Here is a 23259-nt window from a genome sequence, read left to right on the forward strand (position 1 = left end):
CATCAGTGGAGGTGTGAAGATTCACGAGAAGAAGGGAATATGGCAGGTGTGCAAAAACATCATAAGAAAGTAATTTGTGATTGTAAGGAACACTATGTGTGGCCTGGAAATGCAAAGGGGCTATGTCTATTGACGTAACTATTGCTGATAATTTATAGGGATAGTTCACCCGAAAATGGAAATTCTGTCATCTACTCACCTTCATGTTTTTGGTCTATACATTCAATGGGCTCCAGTGTTGTTTGTGATATGGGCATGAGTTATAGTATTACTTTTACAATTGTACTGTTTATTTGTTTGTTTTTTGTTGTTTTTTTGTACCAGGTGGATGATAAAACCTATAAAAAAATCCCAAAGACTCAAAGAAGGGATATCTAGGGTAAATCCTAGGGATATCTAGGGTAAATAATGCATCAATTTAGTGTACACATAAAACTACAAAAACGCACTAGAAACCACACAGAACATATTGCAATCCTTTGGCAACCACCTACAATATCTTTGCATCAGTAAACCACTCACATTTTCTTTTTCTTCAGAAACACTGTCACAATTTCACAATACACCTCATTTTGATACACAGACACAGATTGAGGTGAATATTGTAACGAAAATGTCTTCAGTGAAGATGAATGAATGAAGATGAGCCTAATTATGGTTTGAGACCATGCAGTGAAATTTTCCCTGTGCTATTCTAGTGAACAGGCTTAAACATGTTTTCTTCTAAACACAGAAATTACCTCACCATTTCCTCTTGGAATCTGTAAATACAGTTCCTTGGTTTTACTTCTCATAAGTTCCAAAGCATCTAACTGGTTCACAAGTCACTCAGCGGGTCACAACAACCAGATGTCTGCAAGGCAACTCTGCACCCTGCCACACTGTACACCTACCAGATCCTGCTGCTGCGAAACCCCCGTCTAATAACACGTTTGCTCATGAGGCCGCGTGATATATATAGAGCACCTCTGCCTGAGACGCGTGTCATTGGTGGCCTCACAGTCTGTGGTCTGAGATGAATTGTTGCCATAGTGTTTCTGACCAAATACACCAGGGTGGTGACACAAAACGAATGGTAATCAGGCTTCAGCGTTTCATAGCTTCTCATTTTCTTCCCAGCTCTGTCTTTCCTCCTTCTGTTTCCCATTACTAACTTCATCCTTCACTACAATTAGAAGCATAGACGAAGCTGCTTCTGGTCTTATAAGGAGTGTGAGGTTTACATCAGTGGGTTTGGTAGGACTTTGTTAGAGAGCGTCTTTATCTGTGGGTCTTTGATTGAGATTGTTACAGTGAAGGACTCAGTCTCTTGTATGTTATTAGTGAACTCTAGTTTGAGTTGTTCAGAGTGGAGCATAAGCCGGCCTGTGCAGCTCACCATTTTAAGACACATTTATGCTTTGAAGTGGCCTGGAGGCTTGTGGTTTTTGAAGGCCATCCCTCTTGCGTCTGTACACTGTGTTAAGAGCATTCTTGGACTGGGATGTGATGGAAAAAAGACCTACATTTGTAGATGAGGCTTAAGCAGTGTTTGCATATGTTTATGTTTATAGAATGCAGCACTGTTTGTATATTGTTAGTTGTTCTCACTATGGAAAGCATCTGTTACTACAGGATTAGGATTTTAAATACACCTCAAACTATAGGTATTAAACTTTGGTGTATAACTTGTCCTGCACTGTTTATGCTATAGAGATGAATGATCGCTCAAATCATGCAGCTTGTTGAGGAGAGCTGTGCTATTACTTTTCTAAATGTGTGATTTCTGGTGACGGCTGACAGATAATAAAGTGGGTAAAAGAAACATTGAATAAGGGAAACAAGCTATCTGGAGAATGGGGATTTCACTTGGAATGTAGAGTATCATTTAGACTTGGGGGTGGGTTCTTTTTACTTACTTTTTACATTTTACTTAAAATTCTGAATGATATTAATCCACAATCTGACTTGTGATGCAGCCTGGAATTCACAAATTCTCCGTTATTAAGAGATGCCAGTGTTAGTTCACCCAAAAATGAAATTTATGTCTTTAATTACTCACCCTCATGTCGTTCCACACCTGTTAGACCTTCGTTCATCTTCAGAACACTAAATAAGATATTTTTGATGATTTTTATCTCCCATAGAAAGCAATGTTTTTGCTCACAAAAAGTGTTCTTGTCACTTCATAACATTAAGGTTGAAACACTGTAGTCACGTTGACTATTTTAACAATGTCTTTTCTACTTCTCTGGACCTTGAATGTGGTAATTTCGCTGCTTTTTTTGGAGGGAAAAACTTTCAGATTTCATCAAAAATAACATAAATTTGTGTCCCGAAGATGAATGAAGGTCTTGCGGGTTTGGAATGACATGAGTGTGAGTAATTAATGACAGAAATTTCATTTTTGGGTGATCTAACCCTTTAAGTTGTTAACATTACAATAATAATGAATGTAATGTGCTTTGAAGACTCTGCTCTGGCTGTGTGCGTTCATGTGATTTGGAGGAGGGTGGGATCGTATGCTTTAGGGTTCCTACGCGGTTTGGAAAAGTATGGAAAAGTATGGAATTTGATTTGAGTAATTTCCAGGTCTGGAAAAGTATGGGAAAAAAGAAATCGGAGTATGGAAAAATATTTGTGTTTCAAGACTATTGGCTCTATACTAGTCACTTTTTGGCAAAATTAGCCGTTTTGAATCAAAATACGTCATTTATGTGAATCGTTTAGATCCAAAGAGTTTTTTTCGGGGCGAGTGTGTGCTTGTCACAGGATTCTCACAAGAATCAAAAATGGGCTACTTTCCCATAAACTGGAGTGAGTCGCAATATTTTTTTACCGAAATCTGTATCATGTCACATGCAATTGATCAATCAGTGTTTCAAATAAAATAGCTTGTAAAAATGTCACATTTAGCCTACCTCAGAAAAGCCATTAAATGTCCAAAAACTCATTATTTAACTACAAAAATTTACTTTGAGAGGAGCATTTTGCTAAATATATGCACTATAGGGTATTGCATATTCATTGTATTTGTACTTAACATGTGCTTCGATATTGAATGTATAAATCCATTTTATGACAGCCACCATTTAAATGTTTAGCTTACATAAAAAAAAAAGAGTAGAAAAATAATTGACATTAAAGATTTATTAAAAAAATATTATAAAAACGTCCTTATGTGTAATTTAGCCTATATGTAAGTAGCTTACAAATCCATTTTAACCTATTATTATAATGATGTACCAGCTGTGGTTCCCTGTACAGTTTACAGCATTGGTTGAGATTTTTTCTTTGAGGAAATTTGCCATGTACTGTACCTGATAGGCCCCAAATTAACAAATACTGAATTAAATCAAAATCAAATCGTAAGCTTCTGAATCAAAATCGCATTGAGTTGTGAAATTTGTCAATGCACAGCCCTAGTGCCAATTTATTTTTATTTATTTATTTATTTTTACTTGAAGCAAATGTTGTTGTTTTTTTCAGTTTATGTTCTTTTCAGAGTGCACCAGAATGCTTCGTTTACATGTTGAAAATCTTTTCCTGGGGGACGATGCCCCCAGACCCCCCTACAACTATTTAGTTCATACACATTACTTTTTTCACCTCTCTTCACTTTGCACATATGTTTAGAAAGTTCTACATTACTAAAATATTACAGAAACTATCATACTGCACTTGTTTAGGCTACTCGTACTCATAGGCTACTCTATAGAAATGCTTCGATACCAGCAACTAATACCGACAACAGAACAAACATTGACCAGAATGGATAAATCACAGAAGGATGTCTATAAAGTAAATGTATCGATTTAATAGAGAAATTAAATATTTACACTTATGTAGCGAGTGGTATGGTCGGAAAGGGAAACAAACTAAGTCACTATGCCACCCTATTAAACAGGGAATATATTAGTACTTGTAGATTAATCCCCAACAAAAGTCACACAGGTATGTGGTTTTAAGAAGAGAAGGGCCTAGACGTGATTACTAAATACAAAACTTCAACAATCAAACACTAATTTAAAAATCACTTAAAGACTGTAGGACCCGGACTACAAACATGTAAAAGAGAAAACAGAGAAAAGGAGACCGAGGCTTACCAATGGCAGAAATCGTTTGGGAGGTCTGGAAAATTGAGTATGGAAAAGTATGGAATTTTGAAATGGAAAATGTGTAGGAACCCTAGCCTCTCCAGAAATAAATGCTTTCACAGTCAGCAATATTATTGACTTGAATGCACAGACAATATTGGATGAGAACTGAACTGGATGAAAAACGTTTTCTCCAGAGCTGATTTATAGATTAACTGAATTCATTCCATAATTGATGAACTTTACATAGTTATTGAACCAAACTGAATCAACACTGTAATAAATAATTACTATTTACTATTGTCTTTTTATAGCATGATTGAATTTTGCTTGCACCATTGAATTATTATTTTCCTGTTTATTTCTGTAAAGCTGTTTTGAAACTGAAAGCGCTATATAAATAAAGGTGATTTGACCTGACTACTTGGCACAGTAAACTCTACCTAACAACTATCCAGAACATCCTAGCAACTCCATAACAACATAATATAAATCTAATCTAAAATGTTTTATTTCATATTTAGAAAAAAAAATGTTTTGAAAAAAGTGCTTGGAAGCACTTCATGTTCTTATTCTTCTCTTTTTTTTCTTAGATCATCACAAAAAAGTATCCATGCTTAGCACTTCATGCATCACTGGTCAAAACCATTTGTAAGATAAGAGAATGATGTCCTTCACATGAACCCCAATGATTAAAGTGTTGTCATATGTATCCGCCTTTAGCCGTTCTCCATTCTCAGAATCCTTGTCTTTTATTAGCGTATAAATAGCTCTCCGTTAGTCATGGTGTTAGAAGAGCTCAGATTTGATAATAGTGACACACTAGGAATGGAATGTGCCATTTCTGAGTGCTGATGAGCTGCTATTTTAACCTATTGCCTTTACATACAGATATGAATGCTCTTGTTGATATTTTGTGACTTTAATGCAGCTAAATGTCAAATATCATAATTACAAACAATGGAAACTAGAGCTCTTTAATGTCTTTAAAAAATGGATTCAATACAAGTTAAGCTATTATTATTTATTTATACGTGTTAATATTAAACTGAGTACAATTAAATTGACCCTTCACAAAGACCTGCCCCCCTTAGTTACTGTTGCTTTGTCCGACAAGCCGTGGTGCTGTCACACCAAACGCAGTGAAAAATACATCACGGGGCAAAGAGGATACTGACAACACGTCGACAGACAAGACAGAGCAGGTTACTTATGATAGTAAACAAAGTCCCAGCTTTCAAACTGTATAGTTTTTTTTAAAGAAATTCGAACAATAAAAAACTTTTTGTGGCTCTTTAATGTGTCGTGACAGATCTCTGTAGCGCCTCAGCTCAAGCGGCTCGTGAACCGATCATCTCTTCCTACTAGTTCATTTATAGCATCAAATAAACATGAATGAACATGAAGGAATGTTGTTTCAAATGCGGAAAGACATCAGTACACACCATTTTTCAAGTTTAAATCCACCGAGGTTAATCTTCTAGCTGCTATCTGCTTTGTCGGACAAAATGGCGGATTCTGCGTTCTGATTGGTTAGATTGCTTGTCAATCAAACTCACAGCAAAGGGTCAATTGAGTACAATTGCTTCCTAACATTGTTATTTATATCAAATATATTATATTTAATTATTAATCATTTATGCATATGCATAATTTTATCTTTCTGGTCCTTAAAAGTTTTGTAATTGACCTCCATCGTACCTACATGACTGTTCCTTTGATGCATTGAGTGCATCTGTGTCTAGAAGGAAAGATTTTTTTTGGACGGGCGTAAGTTTGGCATTAGTTTAGCGGTGCACACAATGAAAGTGCCTACGGCTGAAATTAAAACCCTCTACACAACAAATCCGTTTAGATAAATGACACCAAACAGAATAGTGCAAGTTCATGCATGATATCACTCAGTAAACATTGTGCAGAGGTTCTGTGACTCATGAATCTGATCCTATCGTTTTATTATGTGCCAACAAAGAACTTCAATCTCCTGCCTTCACATTTGTAAAATCTCATTTTTATTCACCTCACAAAAGTCTCTGTTCCTTTGTGTGTTCGTCTGCTGTCCCAATAACTGCCCTCATTCTGTTACACTTCCTCCCACTGAACAAACATGATGTGTGTTTGTCCATGTGCTTTGCTCCCAGCCTACACACACACACACACACATACACACAAATGAATAGGCAGGGAAGTTATTATATGGTTTTACCATATAGGTCAGCTTCCATGTATCTAGGACTTGTATATTCATTTTCATTCTTACTCTCATTTGGTTTGCATTTCACGTTCATAGAAGCTGCAGCGTTTTATGACCTGAAAAGCTTGAACTAAAGCTTTTTGTTAAAGTTATGGTCTTTCCAAGTGTCTGGGCAGGCCTGGGTCAGGTCATTTGATGTGTGTGTGTGTGTGTGTGTGTGTGTGTGTGTGTGTGTGTGTGTGTGTGTGTGTGTGTGGGTGGTAACCAGAGCAGAGGTGTGAACAGCTGGAGTACTACACACAACTACATCAATGACCATATGTAAAAGCCCTCCCCTCGCAACAAACACATATCACACACATTCAGTTAAGATGAGAGAGGCTGATGAGATGTCTGCAGGCATTTTCTCTAGCTCAGTAACTTTACCTCTCTCCTCTTTTTCTCCTCCTCTGCCCCACCGAAGTCAGGATGGCAATTGCTCATTCATGTCTTTTTTTCTTCTCTTTCAGTCGGCTGCTTCAGATGGAGGTGAGTACTCTGTTGAAACACTTTCTTACAAACAATATCAATGAATTCAGGAAGTTTTTTAATGAATTCTGCTGATGGTTGGCTTTAAGTGGAGATTGCTATTATAATAAATATTTTAGACTCAAATCACTTTTATTTGATGTGTGATCCATTGAATTTTATTTGTGTGGTTTGTCTTAAAGTGCTGATTTGTCTATGAAGAGATACAAGAAAATGGTACAAGAGAAGTACAAGATCATAATTTAAGCAAGTGCTCTTACGTTTTACACTGAGAATAAAACAAACCTCACTTTTTCCAAATAAATATGTATTGATGAGTTACAGATTTGTGTATTTTTAGATTTTATTTTATGAATTATATAAATTATACACTACCGTTCAAAGGTATGGGGTCAGTAAGATTTTTTTTTTTTTTTTAATTTTTAAAAATACTTTTATTCAGCAAAGATGCATTAAATTCATCACCATAAAGACAAACATAATTAAAAAATTATTTCAAATTCTTTTTATCAAAGAATGCTGAAAGAATCTTTCGGAAAAATATTAAGCAGCACAAATGTTTTCAACATTTATAATAAGAAGAAACAGAAATGTTTCTTGAGCAGCAAATCAGCATATTAGAATGATTTCTGAAGGATCATGTGACACTGAAGACTGGTGTAATGATGCTGAAAATTCAGCTTTGATCACAGGAATAAATTACATAAAATTTAAATTTTAAATTTAAAATATATTAAAATAGAAAACAGTTTTTTTTTTAAATTGTAATAATATTTCACAGTGTTACTGTTTTAACTATATGTATTTTGATCAAATAAATGCAGCTTTGGTAAGCATAAGAGACTTCTTTCAAAAATGTAAAAAATTGTATAGACCCCAAACTTTTGAACAGTAGTGCATATTTTAAGATCTATTTACTTTCATTATATAGTTGAGTTACGTAGTTAAGTTATATATTTTGTCCTAAATATAGAATATTACATCTATAATATATACACTTTATGCACCCTTATAACATGTCTTGTGCAGAAAGTGACACTTTTGGGCTTCTCAGAAACAAAAAGCGTTAGTAAAACTGAGGATGTTTGCTCTAAATTGCCTGAAGGAGGTTCTGACAGCAGTATTTACAGAGAAAGTTTTGAGGTTTGTCTGGACTTGTCTAATGGAAGGCAAGAAAAACAAATATGCATGATAGAGACCGCAACTGTTTGTGACAGATACAAAACAACATGAATTATATATTTGTGATTTGTAAGCATATTTTGTGCTTCACTTGCTTACAAATAACAAAATCAATTATTTGAAGGTATAATGTTTTTCTGCTGTTAAAATACTTTCTCCTATCCCTAAATTAAAAGTAACACTGACTTCCCCAAAATGTGCAAACACTGGTTCTAAAACTATGGTGTTTTCAACATTACTGTTAGTTTGAGCAACCTGACCTGCCCAACACATCAACATTGGCTCAACCAGTTTTGAATGAGACAGTGTCAGACTGAAGGAAACCTGTTTGAAAACAGTCATTATTTTCAGTATCATTTGTTAACGCTAGTGACTGAAATTACGTACTTTGATGATTCTTGACTGTTATCTGCATGCTGTGTGTAGAACATCTTAAAATTTAAAATCATTCCTGCTCCTCTCCTCATTCCTCAGTATTAAAGACATCTCAGAACAGAGAAGCGATTTTAGTTTAGTGATCCAGACCAGAACAGTTCAAGAATCTCATCCTAAATCATCTCGACTCTGATATTTACTTTTTGCCTGGTCCAGAGCGCAGTGGTGTCGAGCGTCATGATTGCGGCAGCGTGAGCAGTTTGGAAAGTAATGGTAGTCTGCCTAGCGTCAACAACCATTTTCGCTTCTCTGAGCGCCGTGTTGCATCATGGGCCGTAAGCTTTGAGCGTTTGCTCCAGGATCCTGTGGGTGTCCGCTATTTTTCTGTAAGTACTGCAGTTTGTCTTAAACATGTGCTTAGTGTTAACTAAATACATTTTTAATGGCCATTTAGTTTTTGACAGGCTTGCCTTTATGATATGGTGTCAACAACTGAATCAACACAAACTATCAATCTGATATACACAAAGTAGAAGTGTATTAATGTCACAGGATAGTAGTTCAGAACTTAATGTACTGTTCTATGTTCCTGCAGGAGTTTCTAAAGAAGGAGTTTAGTGAGGAAAACATCTTATTCTGGCAGGCCTGTGAATGCTTTAGCCAAGTTCCAGAACATGACAAAAAGCAGGTAATCATCTGCAACACATACACGGTTCCCTCGGTGATACAAATTTAATAAATTTTCTTCTTCAGCCTCCCAGAAATGAAAATTCTACAAACGACTATACTAACGAATACTAATGACTTTGTTTCTTGTTGAAGCAGAATGTCCAGGTTGTTCTTTTTGAGGATAATTCAGTCTGTAACAAAAGCATCATAAAAGCACAATAACAGTAATCTGTATGATTTGTGAGCTATTTTTGAAACCAATTCATATGTGAGAGGGAACACACCAAAATTTAAAGATGTCAGTGTTATTTTAGTAATTATTAATTAGCTTTTATTTTTAAATTTCCAGTTTTCGTTTTAATTTTACTTTTTTATTTTAATAGTAATTTTCTTACATACTTTTGTCATTTTTATTAGTTTTAGTTTTTAAAATGATTATATTTAGCTTTCATTTGTTTATTTCAGCTTTAGTTTTACTTCAACTTTAAAGGTGTAGTAGGTGATCTGGGAAATGCTAACATTAGCTTACTAGCATGGAAAGCATACGATCCCACCCCCCCTTGCAAATCGCCGTTCCAAAGCCACGCCTCCATAGCTTTAACATAGTGATTGCTATCAGGATATGAGGAGACTTTCAACCAGTATAACAAAAAAAATCGAATGACATTAGGGTGAGTAAATGATAACAGAATTCTCATTTTTTGTTATCCTTCAAGAGTTTAGAACATACAGGTCAATAGTTGTTTGTTTTTTTTATTATTTTTTTTTTATCTTATTTTAATCATATTTTTGTTGTTTTTCAGCTGTCCCAGAAGGCCAAAGAGATCTACAATCGTTTCCTCTCAAGTAAAGCCACCATGCCGGTGAACATCGATAGTCAAGCCCAACTTGCTGATGACGTCCTGACGGCTCCACAGCCTAACATGTTCAAACAGCCACAGCTACAGGTTGATGAACTCCCACATTCACACAGTTGTCATTGTTTGGCAATCAAACATTAAACTTTGACTCGTCCCTGCAGATCTTTAACCTGATGAAGATGGACAGTTATGCTCGTTTCTTGAAGTCCACTCTCTATCAGGAGTGTATGCTGGCTGAGGTAGAGAGCCGACCTCTCCCTGACCCCTGCCCAATACCATGTAGTCCCGCCCCCTCCAAGCACAGCCTCGCCTCTGACCGTTCCACATTTTCCACACCTAAAAAGGTGCTAATCTCTTTACAGCAACAATATCTCAGGGAAGTTTTTTGAGGAATGTGAAAATGCTATTTGTTTACAAGAAGTTTGTCTATTGATATTAATGGTACACCATGCAACTTTTTTTTGTTAAAAATTAACCATATTTAAATGATGAGCCAATACATAATTATTTGTTCTTCTAAAATGTGTATTTGTCTTTAATTAATGAGAGAATTTTCATTTTGGGGTGAACAAACCCTTTAAGTCTTGAATGTTTTATGAGCAGTAGAATGACCATATTCATCCGCACAGTCACGCAGAGCTGAAGCACAACCAAAGCAATGTTCTTTAGCAAAATGCATGCATTTTTTTTTGTTTTTTGCATCTAGTGGGCTGAAAGTTACTCAGTGTACCTTTTTAATATAAAAATATCATTAAATATTAAATTTTTTTTTTTGCACTTCCACGAAAAAATAACTTTTTGGTATATACCATTTTTCTAATATAAAATAATATAATAATAAAAAATCAGATATAAGATTATACAATATAAAATATTCCATGTCATAACATTACCCATACTAGCCACTGCTTATTTCCATGCTAGATAGCTATTTAATGGATGTCTCTTTAACCTGATTCACTGCTATGGTGTTCGGTCTAATTGTGTCATGTTGTGTTACAGGAAAATAAAAGGCCCAAAACAGGCAGGTCAAGTGATGACCTCAGAGACAAACACTCTGATAAGAAAAATGGCTTTTTCTCCTGGTACAGATATCCAAGTATTGGGAAAGGACAAAAGAAAAGAGATCCCCCAGATTTACCTTACAGTGAGTTACAAAACAATGTCTCATGATTTCATTTCTTGTATAACATCTTATATTTCCATAGATCTGACACTGTCTGCTGTTGATGTAGCAATGAGTACTTACTGTATACTTAATAAGCTAATAGCATTTAAGGCATGTAAATGCTTTAAAGAGTGTTCTTTTAACAGGAAAAAGACAAGACAGTTTAACAAAATTGATCCACACACCTACCTTTGTTTTCCCCATTACCTGTTGAATTGGACGTAAATGGATTTAATGATGTCCTGTCAGCTTATTCAGTGTGCACACATGTACTTTTTTTTGTTTTTTTTTTTTGTTTTTTTTGTTTGTTTTGTACTTCAGGCACTTGTTGGGGGTTCTGTGGGGTTGATTTTTACGAAAAACATATTTCAGCTTCTTTCTTTTTGTTAAATGAAGGTCACTTTAAAATGTTTTTTTTTTTTTTTTTTTTAATAAACTTTCATCCTATCTATTCTAAATATCTTCCTCATTTATTATTGCTTTTATTATTTAAAATGCATTTAATGTATAGATTTCACTGTTTTACCTTTGTCCCAGACCCAGACTTTCAAACTTAAAAATTAAAAACACCCTTCTTTGAAACCAACATCCGAGAAAAACTTCCTTAAGTTCATTTGTTGACTTCATACAACAGTTTTTTTTCCCCAACAAGTTTATTTTGGTAGTTTTTTAAATACTTTTTAAACACTCTGAAACCAGTTTAATGTATAATATTTGACATTTGCTATGTTACAGACTGTAATGGGCGGAGAGAGTCTCAGGGTTCACTGTCTTCTGGTACGAGTCAAGACCTCAACACTTCCTGTTCCGGAGGAAAGAACGAGGTAAGAGGATTGGGAGTCACATTAGGGAGTTTAAAAGTGCACTCAAAGTCACAACAATTCTTAGCCATTAGACATGCAAGGGGAGGCTTTATCAGCAAATCAAAACAATAATTGTGATTGTGTTTTTAGTGCAACATTTGTTTTCCTTTAATAAAAATATTAATATAATAGTTTTCCACACAACACAAGTACTATGACATAATATGTTTCAATATGTGCCAGGCAACATAGCATCTTGGCACATCAACAAACCAATGTTTTTGTTTCTCTGGGTGTTTTATAATGTGTAAAGCAGTGTGAGCTGAGACGTTCAGGTTCTGTTTGGGAAAAGGACAAAGAGCGATGCAGCAGGACATGTACAGTAATGCTGCCTGATGGCTCAAGCTGCTCCATTCCTCTACGACAGGGTGCCTCCATCAGACAGGTGCTGCTAGAGCTCTGTCAAAAACAGCACATTAACCTGGCTGCTGTCGACCTCTTCCTCACTGGAGGAGAGAAGGTAGAGAGACACTTCACATGTTTTATAATGTCTCCTTTAGTTATACTGTGAATACCAAGCTTGAGCTTTGTCACTGATTTCACTTTTCCCCCCATTGTTCCATGCTTAGCCTTTGGTGTTGGACCAAGATAGTATTACCCTCAGCTCCCGAGAACTTCGTCTTGAGAAACGCACTTTGTTCAGGTACATTTTGTTTTTATGTCTCTCTTTCACACCGACGATCTGGAAATATTCTAGTGCTCAGTTGAAAGTTCATGATAATTCCTGAACATTTAATGACCCAAATATTTGCACCCAAATGTAGTTCTGTATTTTTACTTTTATTTTCAGTAGGAATTGCTCTTCAATATCAGTACAATCTGTTCTCTCTAAGAGAACTGTAGGTCATAGATGTAGGAAAGACTATCAAACAAATGTCTTGTGGTTGGCGCTAAACTATAAATAAATCCACCCTTTTTTCTATTTTCAGACTGGACCTGGTACCCATTAACAGATCGGTTGGGTTGAAAGCAAAACCCACAAAACCTGTAACTGAGGTTCTACGTCCTGTGGTTGCCAAGTATGGACTCCACCTTGGCGATTTGGTGGCCAGAATAGTAAGTGATTGGCTGTGACCAATTACACATATGGTTGGCATACTATACAGTGTATATTTTTGTGCACACTGTTGGTACAGATTTGAATTCAGTCTTAAAGGGGTGGTTACATGTTTTTTTTTCTAGGCTTGATTGTGTTTTGGGGGCACAGTTTAACATGTCTTAATGCTTCGGTTTTTTTAAAATGCTGTATTTTTCATATATTTTATCTTAATTCTACACCTCTGTTTCCACTGTCATATGAATGGCTCGTTTGACTTCCTGCTTCTATGAAGCCACTCCCTCCGACATACGCAATGTGCTCAGATTGGTCAGCAGGTTGGTTACTGGCCCAGTCTGTCGTGATTCGCTGAAGTGTCAGGAAACGCCACGCCCCCTTACCATTCGTAGTTACGCGCTTAGGTGGAAAGTAAATAATAGCGCCTACATTGCTGTATCAAATTGAGCCGAATCAGACCCAGATGAAGAGAAAAAAGCAGAACCTCTGCAATCGCGGCTTTTAAAGGACGTTTATGAATGGTATTTCATTTAGTATTTGTGTCAGTGTTTAGATAAGCTGTCACTGCTGTTTGTTAGCTTTCAATATACAGTTTTATCCTGATTAAAGCTTTCCTGTAGTAAATACATGCCTGAGTAGTTGCATTTTTGTAAAGGTAGCGTTTAATTTATAGCATGAACAACTGTTTGTCTATGAACATAGAAGTTTGTTGGTGTTTGTTGCACTAGAACTTAGCTAACTGGCTAGCAAAAACGAGTTGCTCTTTGTATACGTCCTAGATGCATTAAAAATAGCAACAGAACTATAACATTATGTTTAAAAGACAAACAATAAAACGTACTTACAGTTTGGGGCTGATAAACAGCAGCTTCTGCTTTTAAAGTGGGAACTGCTTCATCTTTCAGTAAAAGTCTTTGTGTAAATCCAGCATTAAACTCGTGTAGATTCTGGAAGCTGTCTTCAGCACCGCATCCAGTGTAGAAAATATCACAGATAATAATGGGTTATATATATCGTTTGATGCGTCGCGTCGCACAGCTCGCGTTCGGTGTAAACAACTCTTCCGCTTTCATTATGCTGTGCCACATGGCATCGCCCACTTTGTTGCGTGTTCCCGGGGGCAGTGTTTATGTTAATAGCAAGGGTTTATGATGTCACCAACCCGGGAAGAAGCTCGTTGTAGTCCAAACCGCCCGTTTTTGTAGGCAATAAACTGCCATAACTTTAAAAGACAATATCTCCGTGTGCATTGAACTTTCAGCGCTGTAACTTTGCAGATTCTGTTTATGCTCAAGCAGCAACATTACACACTAACTGAAGTTAAAAAAGTGAAATCGCATGCAACCACCCCTTTAATAATCCAAAAAGGACAATGTCTCATCTAATATGTGATTTAGGATAAATTTTTTTATGTTCTGGCAAATTTAAAACAATGAGATTTCCTGATATGAAATGGACATGCAGCTGGTTCAGTGTCATAGGGTGTGGAGTTACAGCAGGAAAGCTGCTTCAAACGTTGCTGTCAAACAGTGCTCATCTGAGCCATCTTTTAGAAGTTAATGGAAGACAGCACTAAGCAGAGAGAAATGACTGTAATGGTTTGAAACAAAGCCACTTCCCAGCTCTGCAAAGCATGAAAGCTAGTTTATTTTTAGCCAGTGGTCTATGAAGCTTTTACTTATATCGCTTAGCACAGACGTTTAGCATTAACCTTCAAAAGAATAGAAGAAGATCTATGTGACGCTAGTATGTGGGGCATAGCTAAAACTACAGATATAGAAGCATGTGCTAAAATTTCAGCCATAAAGCAGTGTCAGTTCAAAACTAATTAAGTTAAAAACAAGCAAAAACTTTGTTTGGTGCTTGAAGACATTCCAGAAGATTAAAAAGCAAAAATGTGCTGCTTGTATTTTTGTTCAAGTGCTTATTTCAATTCTTCCAAATAAAATTGTGCGTTATTTGAGCTGTAGAGTTGTCTAAATATTCCTTTTAGCAATGGGAATACTGTTCAGGCTGCATAAACCTCCAGTCTTGCATTACCATAATTTTGTGAATGCAGTTTGCTTATTTAAACAGTACTTTGTGAATAGTAATATCATATAATCATGATAGGATTTGAAAAATATCAACTGTAATTGCATACAGACAAGGTAATTAAGCAATTTTATCAGTAGTCTCATGTTAACATGTATTATGGGCAGGAATATAACTGGTGGGTCGCAAGACCGGTTTGGGTGGGTTGTGCAGTTTGTAGTCAAAGAAACGACAACAACAAAACTTATTTAATTTTATTTTGAAAGACGTGCTTGAATGCTGATGACTTCTGCAAAGGCTTTGCTCTTCTGTCAGACAGCTTTCCCATTACACTGTGCTTCTATTCTATTGTTTTTCTATGTAAACACACTAGATGGATGTGCTTGACTATTGTGCACACATCTTTTGAAGTGTCTCGTGTATGACACACCTTTCTAAAAATGTGGCACTCAAGATTAAAAAAAGTTAAACTTTTAAAAAAAACATCTCCAGACCTTGCAGGGGTTTTTTTTCTGTTCCACTGACCTGCGTCTCGCGTTGTCATTATTCTGATGTTATTTTCGTAAATAGTTAGAGCTGGTTCACACAGAATGCGTTTTTGCGGTCAAAATTAAGAACATAGTGTCTGAGATACATTGTCAATTACCAAAAAGTACCAATAAATTAAACAACTGGTACGTTGTGTGTGTTAGCTGGGAAGGATTTGCATGCAGGTATGATGTTCATTCTATTCATCAGGATCAGTGTCCATATGTTTTATTAACAGTTGAGGTTAGTATTGTGTATTTACCATGGTAATTGTAGTTTCTGTAACCTTAATCCAAAAATACCACCAATTCTATATTTTTTGATGACTCTAGTGGCTCCTACCAACTTACTTACTAGTTTGGGACTGCTTACCTTATAATAGGCTACTGTTTATTCATTAATGTTAGTGAAATTCTTACAGTTTAAGTGTATATTAAGTAGGGATGTTGCTAAAACCTAAATACATATTTGGAAAGTTACCTTTTTATTTTCATTATATAATGCATTCTACAGAGCCCCTAAAGGGACATGGTTAGGCTTGCTGCCGTAGTTGGTTACATTATAGCACATCAGATTTGTTTTATCACGTGAAGATGGTTAGAAGAGAGGACGATGGCTGAGGATTTTCTGCACAACAGATCCCCATCATCACTGACAAATATCTTCTCTTGTAAAATGTGTGGTCACTAGTCAGTATCACTGCTTCCTATACACGGAGTATACGTGATTGCGAATTGTCTTCATGATGCCCGCAAATTATATAATATAATTACCCAACTATATAATCGCGAGAGAATGCAAAAGCACTGAAATATATTTTTTCCTCCAAATCTTATATTTTTTCCATCACCATGCCACTTTAGGGGCTCCATCGATTGGTCATTTCCTTTCCACCCTTTTCAACTAAAACTTTTTATGCGTTTTGTCCTTTCATTTACACGACAACAGCATTTTGGGTGACGCACAATTTTGAAAACGGCATTCAAAGTGCAAGGTTTTGAAAACGATACCATTATCATCTCCATGTAAATTCAATTCAATTCACATTTATTTGTATAGCGCTTTTCACGATACATATCATTTCAAAGCAGCTTTACAGAGAATGCATGTCAACATCACAATTTAAAGAATGCAGTTTGCAAGTAATGTAATAATTTAGGCAATTGATTTTACAATCACTGTTAGCAGTTTAACTGAATTTAGAAGCAATGAGCTCCTGGAAAAATGAATTACATTAACAATAATTAGGATATAGAAATTGTGCAATGTGCATGTCGATCCAGATGATTGCGTTTTCTGAAGTCCTCGCAGCAGTTGGTGCCGTCTCTCATAGGTGTAGGTGTCCTGAGGTAAAACAGAAAAGCAAATAGAGAATAATTAGCGTAGCTGCTGTTCATAACATTAAGCAAAGATAGTCATGTGCAGTTGATCTGATATGAGATGCATTATGTGAATGCTTGGCTAAAGAGATGCGTCTTTAATCTAGATTTAAACTGGGTGAGCGAGTCTGAGCCCCGAACATTATCAGGAAGGCTATTCCAGAGTTTCGGAGCCAAATGTGAAAATGCTCTCCCTCCTTTAGTGGACTTAGCTATCCTAGGTACAACCAGAAATCCAGAGTTTTGTGATCTTAAAGAGCGTGAAGGATTGTAGGGCGATAGAAGATTGGTTAAGTATACAGGAGCTAAACCATTTAGAGCCTTATAGGTCATTAGCAATACTTTATAATCGATACAGAACTTAATAGGTAACCAGTGTAGAGATGATAAGATTGGTGTTATATGATCATATTTTCTTGACCTGGTAAGAACTCTAGCAGCTGCATTTTGTATTAATTGTAGCTTGTTTATTGAGGAAGCAGGACAACCAGCTAATAATGCATTACAGTAATCTAGTCAAGACGTCATGAAGGCATGAACTAACTTCATCAGAAATAGATAACATATTCTGTATCTTAGCAATGTTTCTGGGGTGGAAGAAGGCTGTTTTTGTAACATATGAAATATGATTTTCAAAGGACAAGTTGCTGTCTAAGATAACACCCAGGTCTTTAAAGCAGAACTAAGTAACTTTTTTTACCTTCATAAATAATTTTCTAAGTCCTTACGATGGTTAATTGACTTGTGGTGTGTTTGAGGCGAGCACTAACCCCCTCTGGCACGTCTGCGCCAGAATACAACACTTGCAACTTGAGCTGCACCGACCTGAAACAATCTCGCCTCATGTTCACGTTCATGCGAGAGTGACAAAATGCTTTACGGTAACTCAAAAACAATGTATATATTATGTCTTTATCAGACAATTTCCAAAATTACCCACCTCCATCGAGTGTACTGTATTTGCACAACTACTGCGCTGGTGAGCGTTGTAGTCGTTGTAGTCCAGAGCTGCGCTTGGAGTATTTATGACAGTGTCATTCACTGAAGGAACCTGTAGGGGGAGCTTCGCGAATCTTGCTTAGTTCTGCTTTAACTGTCGAGGATGGAGTAACAGTACATCCTTCTAAATGCAGGTTGTAGTCTGAAAGATTCTGTGTACAGGTTTTTGTAAATGACAAAAACACCAATTTGACATGCGCATGCCTATTATAAAATAACATTGCCATCTACTGGCCTGGCAGTAAATACAGCGCATCAAGTCGTTTTTGCGGATCTGTGTGAAGGGGAATCGTTTTAACAACGTTGTTGTGTACTCAAAAAAAAACAACACCATTTTTAGTACATCGTTGTTGTGTAACCGTACCTTTAGGTTGATAAACGAGGATTTCTGTAATATACTGGGGCACAGCTGTATTTCACAGGGGACTTGTGCCATAGTAAAAAGGGTCTAGCAACATCCCTGATTATGGGTGCACTTTCAAAATAGTATGTATTGTCCGATGCAGTGCCTGGTCCCATAGACTTTCAATGGGTCCCATTGTGAGTCTGTTAAATACACATCATTTTCTTTGTTTAGACACACTGAGATATGCATAGAAATTATTTTCTGAGGTAATCAACAGCATGGAACAATCTTTAGACCTTAAATTGTACTGAATCTGGAACATTCCTTCTAGAACTATAACCTGTAAGTGTCAAAGAAACAATAACTGCCTTAGCATCAATCAACATTCATTTGTAAAGTTGCCACATTTAAGCAGCTAATGCTAAATGTTTTACATTTTTAGAGTGGCGAGACAGAGGTTCTGGATCTCGGAGTGCCCATTTCAAACCTTGATGGCCTACGAGTTGTACTGGAGAGGGCTGATCCAGCCAAAGGTACACACACAAATGTTGAATTTCCATGTTTAATGGGACTTGCCATAGACATAATTATTTTTATTAAATTATTAAACCTTACCCATCACAGAAAACTTTCTGCATTTTTACTTTTTCAAAAACATAATTTAGTATGATTTATAAGCTGTTTTCCTCCTAGGGACCAAACATTTTTTCCCACAAAGTCAAAAATTACTGTTATTTACTATCCTCGTGGGGACATTTGGTCCTCATAACGCAGGGAATCCCTGAACCACCCGCACACATACATGGCCTTGTGCACTATTTACTTTTCCACTTCTCCCTGATAATATCAAGTAATTGTGTTCAAGGTCATTTCAACATTCCTTTGTGTAATTGTTTTGTTGTACTCCTTCACCAGACAAGTCTAAAACACTCAACTCCAAAACACCAGCTGCCCAGAAAGGTCTCTCAAGAGAGGTGAGAGTGACTTCAGTAAATGTGATGTTGCAAGATGTCCTGCCTGCTTCGTTCCTTGAAATACCCGTGTGTTGATTCATCTGATATACTCTATTTACAACATTCTCTGTGTATTACTAACTCTAAACATGTATGGGTGTGCTGAGCATGAACTTGTGGGTACATGCATGCAGTTCCTATTTTATAAAGGGAATAAAACCTTCATGAACATGTCATTCAGACAAATATTCAGTCGTCCTACATCTGTCATTTCTGTATTGTTAGAGAGACGACAGCTCGGCTGGGAAACCGTCAAAAGGAGATGCTGAAGACAAGCATCCCTGTACAGCTGCGTCAGAGAGGAAGAAAGGGAAAAAGAATCATATAGATGAAGCAGAGGGTACTTATTTTACACTTTTCGCTGAATTTTCAGTGTTATTATGTCCATTTTTTTTCAAAACGTTTTTGGGATCTTAAGTCACACCTACAAATGTGTTAACAAATGTGTTTGCCTTACTGTTTAACTTGAAAAGAGCTTTCTTTCTTTAAAATGGTTTTATATTTTTCCATTGTTATTTTATTTTTATACTATTATAATATTTATTCATATTTTGAATTAGCTTTTTTATATTTTCAGTTTTATTTAAATTTGTATAAATAAGTTGTTTTGGTAACTTTGTTAGGCGCTTTTTGTTTTAAAAAATTTCTCTTGCTTTATTTTGTTTTAGTTTATCATTTTAGTACAATTTATATTTATTTTTTATTTTATTTCATCTTTATTTAAATGAATACAAATTATTTTTTATAGTTTTAGTTAACAATAACATTGAATATTTTATATATATATAATTTTTACTATTAATATAAATAAATACATATTTTTATATATTATTTTTTATTGTATTTTTTATGTGTTATATATAATATTTTGCTTATTTTGTGTGTATATATATATATATATATATATATATATATATAAATAAACAAAATATTTTACTTTTTAAAAAGTGGCTGAAATATTGTGACATAAAACTGTAGCATGTTTTATTGTCTTTCGGCTTAATTTTGTCTAGGCTACATGCTATAATGGTTACTGTTTATTTATTGTTTAAATCAAACTTTTTTTTTTTTTTTTTCTAGAATTTTTCGAGTTGTTGAGTCGTGCCCAGAGCAGTCGCGTCGATGATCAGAGAGGCTTGCTGAGAAAAGAAGATCTTGTGCTTCCTGACTTTCTCCGCGTGAACCCTGATCCCGAACCCCAACCTCCTGCCTGCTCAACCCCCACCTCCCACAAACCTGGCCATACCACCACCGCAAACCTCCAACCCCCTAAACCCAGCTCCTCTAACGGACACCCCCGTGCACCCAGCCCTGACTCGCCCCCTTTCATCACCCCACTCTCCCCTATCATACGCCCCACTGGTCCCCAGGGCCAGGAGGAGGAAGGGCTGGGCGATCTGACTCTGGTGGGGGAGGGGGACATCAATAGCCCTAACTCCACTCTGCTTCCGCCTCCACCGATCTCTTCGCCTCCTTATGAGGGCAGCCTACCTGAGGCCAACTTCACTCCTCCGCCATGCATTCACAGGCGACCCAGCCCAGGTATTTCTCCCGCCTGACTAGCCGTGAGTGTGGCTGTGTGTGTTTGCGTGTGGTGGGTGGCATGTCTGAATGGATTAGTGAAATATTAAAAACACACATCCCAAATTCACCTGACAAGACTTGACATACACTTGATACAGTTGATCTAATTTCATATACATAATTACATACACTTCTGTTGAAAAGTTTGGGGTTGGTAAGATTTGTTTTTGTCTTTGCTCACCAAGGCTGCATTTATTTGATCAAAAATACAGTAAAAATTTTTTACAATTTTTTGAAATATTATTACAGTTTAAAATAATTGTTTATCTAAATATATATTATAAAATAATTTTCAGAATTTTCAGCATCATTACTCCAGTCTTCAGTGTCACATGATCCTTCAGAAATCATTCTAATATGCTGATTTGATGCTCAAGAAACATTTATTCTTATTATCAACATTGAAAACAGTTGTGCTGCTTCAAATTTTTAGAAACTTATAAAAAAAATTCAGGACTCTTTGATGATTGGAGAGTTCAAAAGAACAGCATTTATTTTAAATAGAAATCTTTTGTAACATTTATAAATGTCTTTACTGTCACTTTTTTCAATTTAATGCATCCTTGCTGAATACGTTTTTTTACACACACACACACACACACACACACACAGTTTTGACCCCAAACCTTTGAACAGTAGTGCTGCTGTTCTTTAAATGGAATACTAGTGTACTGCATACTACACAGTATTTAGTACAAACTGTCTAATGCTTCTTTAAGAATAGTATGTGAAACAACATGGATTTTGCACTTATAATCATCATTGTAAGTTATAAACACAAAATCATCAAATAAAGGGTCAGATCAAGTGCATTGCATTGTGGATATAGTGCAAGTGCATATAGTATTCTATGCAGGGTATTCCGTTCTGTCCTACATATATCAAATCTAGCAGGGCATCTGGGTTCTCTGTGCAATGAGTGCATTGTAGTCACAATACTGTGACTACAATGCTCAGTATGCAGAAATAGTATTATGCTAGTATGCTATTCAGCTCAGAGCTCATTTATATATAACTGTGGACTGTGTCATGTGTTGAAAGCTTTAAATTAACAAGACATTAATTTGTCTTTTCTGTGTTGATGCATCCTTATAAAAATAAGACACTTAGACACTATTTGTAATGTATATCAAAGAATGTGCTGCTTACAGTGTTTCTGAGGGTTGTAAATAATCATTTTAAAAAACTGTCATATAGTTTTTTTTTTGTTCATCCTTTTTTACTTTTCCTTTTGATACAATCTGTGCCAATGTGTCTCCACCCATCTAATCATTGCCTAAAGTGCCATTCAGCAAAGCTGAATTTCAGATTCAAGCTATAGGCTGTATTATCAAACAGTCGCATTGTTGATTTGCTTGCCATCCTGTTTCCTTTGTAGTTGATCATGTTGATTCTGTGTGAATCTGATCAGATCTAATAAATGCTAGCAAAATCAGACTAGACTTGCTTGTGATCTTGTGTGACATCCCTACACCTCTGATAAATTGTATCTTTCCTGGTGTAATCATGTTTCTTTATGTGCTCTTTTCCTTTTCTGCATCTTAGAAATCCCACTCATACTTGCATCGATTGCTTTTGAAAAATATACTGGTGCCTTGTTGATTCATATTATATGAAGTAATCTAGAGCTGATCTGAAAGCAGAAAGCATTATTGTAACATGACATTTATCCTATAATAATCAAACTATCTGATATGGCATATGGCATGTTTTTGCACAAAATTAAAAAAACCTATAAAGGTGCTAAAGTAAGATTTCTTTGCATGGAAAGCATTGGTGATCTAAGAGAGCATGAACATGAAGAAAGCTCTGTCATCTACATCATCTGCCTGTTTCCAGTGATCATGAACTAGAAACCCTGTACTCAACTCTTTATTCTAACTCATTTTTAGATTTGTTGTAGTAATTTTACTAAACCGGTTTCTTCTCTAGAGTGGTGCAGGGATGACTTATATTTGTAGCCCAACCTGGAAGTTAGTATCCCCCTGGATCCTTGGACAATAACATTTTTCCATTGGCAATAACGTTATGATGATTAATAACATAATGACACCATTCTGAAATTATGATCGAGTTATTTATTTTGAAAACTAATGGCGACATGCTGCCACCTTGTGGTTGGATGTCACTGTCAAAATAATGTTGCTCGGTCAACAAGTTTTAGTACAAAGTAATAATATAAAGTGAACGATTGAACATTTTTACTAATTATTATATTCATAATACTGTCATTGAACATGCTGTCTCATATAATTAATATAAACTTTAGTATAACTTTATATATATTTCAAAGCATGTCCATGTTCAGAACTACACGAAGATGTGATAATCATATAAATAAATCAAGTTGCAGTTCCAACCTAAACCTGACGTTCTTTTAGCTTGAATGAAACAATCCGATTCTTCT

General features: G+C 35.9%; 1 protein-coding gene across 4 annotated transcripts in view; it reads left to right on the forward strand.

The window, feature by feature from the left end:
• The window catches only part of rgs12a (regulator of G protein signaling 12a), a 43394-nt gene that overhangs the window by 19336 nt on the left and 799 nt on the right, over positions 1-23259 (forward strand). For 2 of the 4 annotated variants that reach the window (XM_067399709.1, XM_067399711.1), the window contains 14 exons: positions 6780-6798; positions 8572-8741; positions 8951-9043; positions 9828-9971; positions 10046-10228; positions 10887-11031; positions 11788-11876; positions 12169-12375; positions 12485-12558; positions 12845-12971; positions 18698-18788; positions 19171-19229; positions 19494-19608; positions 20349-20810. In XM_067399709.1, coding sequence (XP_067255810.1) covers positions 6780-6798; positions 8572-8741; positions 8951-9043; positions 9828-9971; positions 10046-10228; positions 10887-11031; positions 11788-11876; positions 12169-12375; positions 12485-12558; positions 12845-12971; positions 18698-18788; positions 19171-19229; positions 19494-19608; positions 20349-20810 — 1978 coding nt within the window. The remainder of the gene's footprint in view (positions 1-6779; positions 6799-8571; positions 8742-8950; positions 9044-9827; positions 9972-10045; positions 10229-10886; positions 11032-11787; positions 11877-12168; positions 12376-12484; positions 12559-12844; positions 12972-18697; positions 18789-19170; positions 19230-19493; positions 19609-20348; positions 20811-23259) is intronic. The other 2 variants (XM_067399710.1, XM_067399712.1) reach the window with 1 other exon arrangement.

This window comes from Chanodichthys erythropterus, chromosome 11, assembly GCF_024489055.1.
Source record: "Chanodichthys erythropterus isolate Z2021 chromosome 11, ASM2448905v1, whole genome shotgun sequence".
Lineage (NCBI taxonomy): Eukaryota > Metazoa > Chordata > Actinopteri > Cypriniformes > Xenocyprididae > Chanodichthys > Chanodichthys erythropterus.